This window comes from Penaeus vannamei, chromosome 36 (assembly GCF_042767895.1).
Source record: "Penaeus vannamei isolate JL-2024 chromosome 36, ASM4276789v1, whole genome shotgun sequence".
Classification (NCBI taxonomy): domain Eukaryota; kingdom Metazoa; phylum Arthropoda; class Malacostraca; order Decapoda; family Penaeidae; genus Penaeus; species Penaeus vannamei.
Window position 1 is genome coordinate 11,905,932 of NC_091584.1, and position 5,000 is coordinate 11,910,931.

The following is a 5,000-nucleotide window of genomic DNA, read 5'->3' on the forward strand; positions in this document are numbered from 1 at the left end:
ATCCACACAACATAGTCTACCTGCTACGGCGTACCCACAGGTTAGCCTACCTGCTACGATACCCACACGCTTATTCTACCTCTTCCTACATCCGCACAGCCTAGCCTACCTGCTACGACATCCACACAGCTTAGCCCACCTTATACGCCAGACGCATCGCGCCCACGCACAGCGGGCGCCCACACCCGACGTTGTGCATCATGTCCCTCTTACCCGGAAGGTGCCTGCGTCGCAGAGCGAGAAGCTCTTGCAGTGGAGCCTCGACGTGAAGTCGTTGATCGGATACAGGTTGTCATAGGAGCACTTGAGCTGACCCTCCTCGACGATGGTGATGCTGGTGTCCACCGCGCAGAGTTCGTTCTCTGGGGGAGAAGGTCAGAGGTCAGCATGGATCACGGCGACTGTTTTCAGAAGTGGTAGTGGATGTATGAAAAAATGAAATCATTTTATTACAAATAGAAATGAAAGAACAATCAAAACGCTCATTATGATAGCAAAAGTAACAATTGATATATAGATATCTTTATACTTACTAAAAGAAACAAGTAAATGGTTTAATATATGTAATTGCAAGCAGATGAGCATGGCAATATATAGGTAAATAAATAAGAAATAAATCGAATCAAACCACAACTACGACCCCGACACGACTCTCTTGAGGCCAGATGGCAACTCAGACCAAGCCCTTAGCCTCTGCGACCTTATCGACGACCCCCCTAGGAAAGGTCCGGCCATGACCTTGCCCTGAAATACTGACCCGAGGGCGGCGTCATGCACTGCCTGGTGGCCACGTCGAACTTCTTCCCCGGGGAGCAGGTGAGGGGCGTGGAGTGGCCGCTGCACTGCATCTTCCCACAGAGCACGCGCTCGGACGCCGTCGGGCGGCACACCTTGTACGTGGTGCACGTGCCAGGCACGCCCACGCACTCGAACACATTGCACAGGTCGCTCTCTGTGTCAGAGAAGCGTCGGTCAGCGGGTGGGGAGGAGGGACAGGCAGCGCAGGGAGCGGAGGCAGGGGTAAGGGCAGAGGGAGGGGGGGCAAAAAGAGAATGAATGAAACAGAAAAAGAGTGGGGGAGAGGGAGGGAAAGAGAGGAAGGAGAAGGAGAGAGAGAGAGGCAGGCAGGCAATATAGACAAAAAGACGGACAGAGAGTAGGGAAGAGGGACTATGAGAGAGGAAGAAAGAGAGGAAGGAGGGAGAGAGGGGATAGAGGGAGGGAGAGAGAGAGAGAGAGAGAAAGACAGTCAGCGACGGAAACAAAGACAAAGAGAAAAACAGAGAGTATGGGAGAGGGAAGATGGGAGAGAAAGAAAGAAAGGAAGGAGAGAGAGAGAGAAAGCCAGGCAGAGACAGAAACAAAGAGATGAAGAGAAAAAAAACAATATATATTCAGGAAATCCTTCGTGAAGCGCGCACAATCGGCACAGAATCGACAGAGAGCGTTGAATGAGTCCGCAGATGGGAGTCCGAAGAGAGGGGGAGGCAGATCAGAGTGCACACGCGCGCAAGGGAGCCCAGTGCGGCGCAGTAGTAGGAGAGTTGGAGGACTCAGCCCCGAGTAGACTGGGAATGGCACGAAGGAAGGGTCGGGAGGGAAGAGCATCTAAAGCTACAGTATCATCCTTATCACCATTATTCCAGTTTTATCAGTATTGTTTTATTACAGTAATGAATTTTCACCATTACGATTGTTAATATTACGATTATCATTATTATTACGTTGTTGTTTTTTAATCAAGTTATTTGAAGTTCATCAAAGGTCTATACCTGTTCCATCTTGGAGTCATTCATTTAGTACTTACATGTTTTCAAAAAATATCCCAAAATTGTATTCAGTCCAAGCAGACGCTCTTCAACCCTAACACACTACACACTAAGCGAATGACCTCCTGTCAGCAACACATTTTAAGTAGTGCTATGAAAATGACATTCATATTGTGGGTATTTTTTTATATTCAGGAGAATGCTGAGCGTTTTCACGTCATCCTTAAAATTAACGTAGCAAGAAAATCATAAAGAGAAGCCAAAAAGGTCAACCAGGAGAGGTCATAGGCGAAGGAATTAACCCAGGGGAAGCCAGAGAATCGTCAGATATCTCAGTCATGGAACTTTCCTCTGAATATTTTGTCCATCATTTCCACGTAAAATGAGATATTTGCCGACAGATCGGCTATCTTCTGGAGCGAAAGTCTAAAGACGAAAGTCCGTAAAATCAAGGATGGAGAGAAAATTGAAGGGAGACCGGTCAAGCAGAGAACAAAGGGCGCCACGAAACCATGTTTGGGAAAGTCCCACAGCGAGATGACTCACGGGCGCGGGGCTGAGTCACCCGAGGAACTGCCTTCCCCGGGGGGCGCCCTCACCCGCGAGACGGAGAAACTCACCTTTGGGGGGGAACGCGCATTGCTCGCTGCTCATGTCGAACTGCATGCCGGCCGGGCAGCGCAGGTTGGACGTCCTCAGGTTGCAGCGGATCTCGGCGCAGAAGGTTTTCTTGGCCCGCTGAGGCCGGCAGATGTCGTAGGTTTTGCACGTGCCCTCCACGCCCGTGCACGGCACGACCTCCGTGGTCGTGGTCGTGGGCGGAGAACCGCAAGGCGGCGCCGCCAGGAACGGGTGCACGCACTGGTCCAGCTCGTCGGCGAACACAGTCCCCGGCTCGCACTCGAAGTGGTAGGTCCAGAAGTAGCCGATCTTCATGCGGTCCACGCACCTGCAGGAAGGAGAACGCATACTGGATGCGGGCAACAGGGCTACGGCCGAAGACGCTACTTGGCACGAATCTACTTAACCAGCAAGTAACACAAAGACAATGTGAAAACAATATGTATCATAAACAGAATAATATTGGTGGAAATAACATCACCCACTACCTGCAACGAGGAAGCGACGCATCACTCGCAACACAGAAATCATAACGAGAAAGTGCAGCACAGAAATTACTCATAAGAGACAGCAGGAGCAGCCACTCTGCCCCGTTAACGAGCGCAGCCACGGCCGCTTGATCTAATTTCCAGAAAGGAAGCTTGAGGAGAGGCCCCGAAGAAGGTCTGGCGACAGAGTATAACGGACGCTAGAACGCCGCCCAAAAAACAAGCTCGGACTCGGGTCTGCGTGGAGGAATCTCTGGGCCCTAGGACGCGGAGGGCCCACGGGAAGGGGTCGACCGTAAGGTTGGGCTTGGGAAGGAGGAGGCGGAGAATAGCGAGAGTGTGAAAGAGGGAGAGAGAAAGAAAGGGAGAAGCAGAGAGAGAGGGTGAGATGAAAGGCGCGGAGGAGAGCCCCAGGTGAACACACCTTCGGCGCACCCAATCATGCGTCTAGGAAACTGACCTGTAATACCACGAGCAGTTGCGTGGATGGTGGAAAGAGCCTTCTTTGGTGCAGGTCACGCGGGGGTCAACGATGTAGTCGGGGTACCTCGGGTCTGCCAGGGAAAAGGGTGTCAACTTTATCATTTATTGAAGTCTCCATTTTGTGTATGTAAAGTAAAATCCATAACTATTATCTTACCACCTTGCCCGGGTGTAAATAATTGCAATTTTCTCCTTTGTCATAGAACTGACAAGGAAGATTACCGCCCTCCCTTTGCTTCAGTCCGCCCGTAGTCAGAATACGGACACTTCCTAAAAGGTACCATTTTTTCCATGACTGAGTTCTCTCCCTTACCTTGTGAAAAGAATGACTGGCCATATTCACACTCCCAACTGGAAGCCTAAAGCCCCGCCCACTCGCCTGTTATTGCATCGCAACTCTTATGCACACGACACAGGAGGCCGCTCGAGTGTGTGCGTGCGAGTTGTATTTCTATCTTTTTCTTCGGAGAGAAATACTCACCGTTGGGCCCGGGAACGGCAGCCCACGCCACGCCCACTACCGCCAAGGCCACGCCCACGCAAAGCACTGCACTACGCCCACTCATTCTGCTGGTCAAGGAAAAAGCCGAGGATTAGGGAACGTGAATAGGCTTGGTCATCAGCAACTGCGGCGACGACTGCGTGAGGGTCAACGATGTAGGCGATGGCGATGAAGAAGGATAGTGGCAGTGATAAATAATATAATGATGATAGTGATGATATTAATAATGGTAATGGTATTAGTGATAACAATAATAATGATAATAATAATAGTAATGATGATGATGATGATAGATAATGATGCTAATAATGATAGTGATGATAATACCGATAATGATGTCAGTAATAATAATGATAATAATAATAATAGTAGTAGTGATAATGATGATAATAATGATAATAATCATAACGATAATGATATTATTGATGCTAATAATAATGATGATGATGATGATGATAATAATAATGATAATCATAATGATAATAATGATAATGATAATCATGATAATTATATTAATTATTATTATTACTATTATTATTATAGTAATAATAATAATAAGTAGAAGCACCCAGAGTGCGCATACCTCCACCAAGGCAATTGGGTCACTGATAGAATAAACATATTCACACGAAGAATTACATTAAATCGTTTTCCTCAAGGTGATTTGACTTCCTTGGCAGTTGGGTAACTGATGCAATCATTTTTAAAATTCCCTCAAAATTTAATGGAATCTAGATTAGCTAAGACACACCACTGGAAATAACCAACGAACAAACAAACTAACGCGACTAAAACAACCTCCTTGGCAGGGGTAATAATAACAATGATAAAGGTATAATGCACGTCATAGAAATAATGGAAGGAGACAAAATGAGTCATAAAAACGCTTTATCCAGTTAGAATGTTTACACTACCTAGTATAAGGTAAACGCTCGTGCTACGGAACGGCGGTTAGCCCTCGATACAAATTATAGGTGGCATGGAACGTACGCTCTTGGCCAGCCGAAGTAACAATTTCACCGCATTATAGAGAGAAAGCTATCAAATGGATGAAAGAAAGATGTTCAATGGTATGAAAATAACAGTGTATGAGACAGTAGCATGGGATGATGGTCATTAAGCTGGAACTTGAAAGAG

General features: G+C 47.4%; 1 protein-coding gene across 3 annotated transcripts in view; it reads right to left on the reverse strand.

The window, feature by feature from the left end:
* LOC113803876 (uncharacterized) overlaps positions 1 to 5,000 on the reverse strand; it is a 13,645-nt gene that overhangs the window by 1,432 nt on the left and 7,213 nt on the right. Inside the window, exons 2-6 of one of the 3 annotated variants that reach the window (XM_027354688.2) lie at positions 3,843 to 3,928; positions 3,339 to 3,432; positions 2,390 to 2,718; positions 758 to 952; positions 214 to 362 (exon numbers count right to left, since the gene is read on the reverse strand). In XM_027354688.2, the coding sequence (XP_027210489.1) occupies positions 214 to 362; positions 758 to 952; positions 2,390 to 2,718; positions 3,339 to 3,432; positions 3,843 to 3,927 (852 nt within the window). In that variant the 5' untranslated portion in view covers position 3,928. Of the gene's footprint in view, positions 1 to 213; positions 363 to 757; positions 953 to 2,389; positions 2,719 to 3,338; positions 3,433 to 3,842; positions 3,932 to 5,000 lie in introns of all 3 variants that reach the window. The other 2 variants (XM_070114548.1, XM_027354689.2) reach the window with 2 other exon arrangements.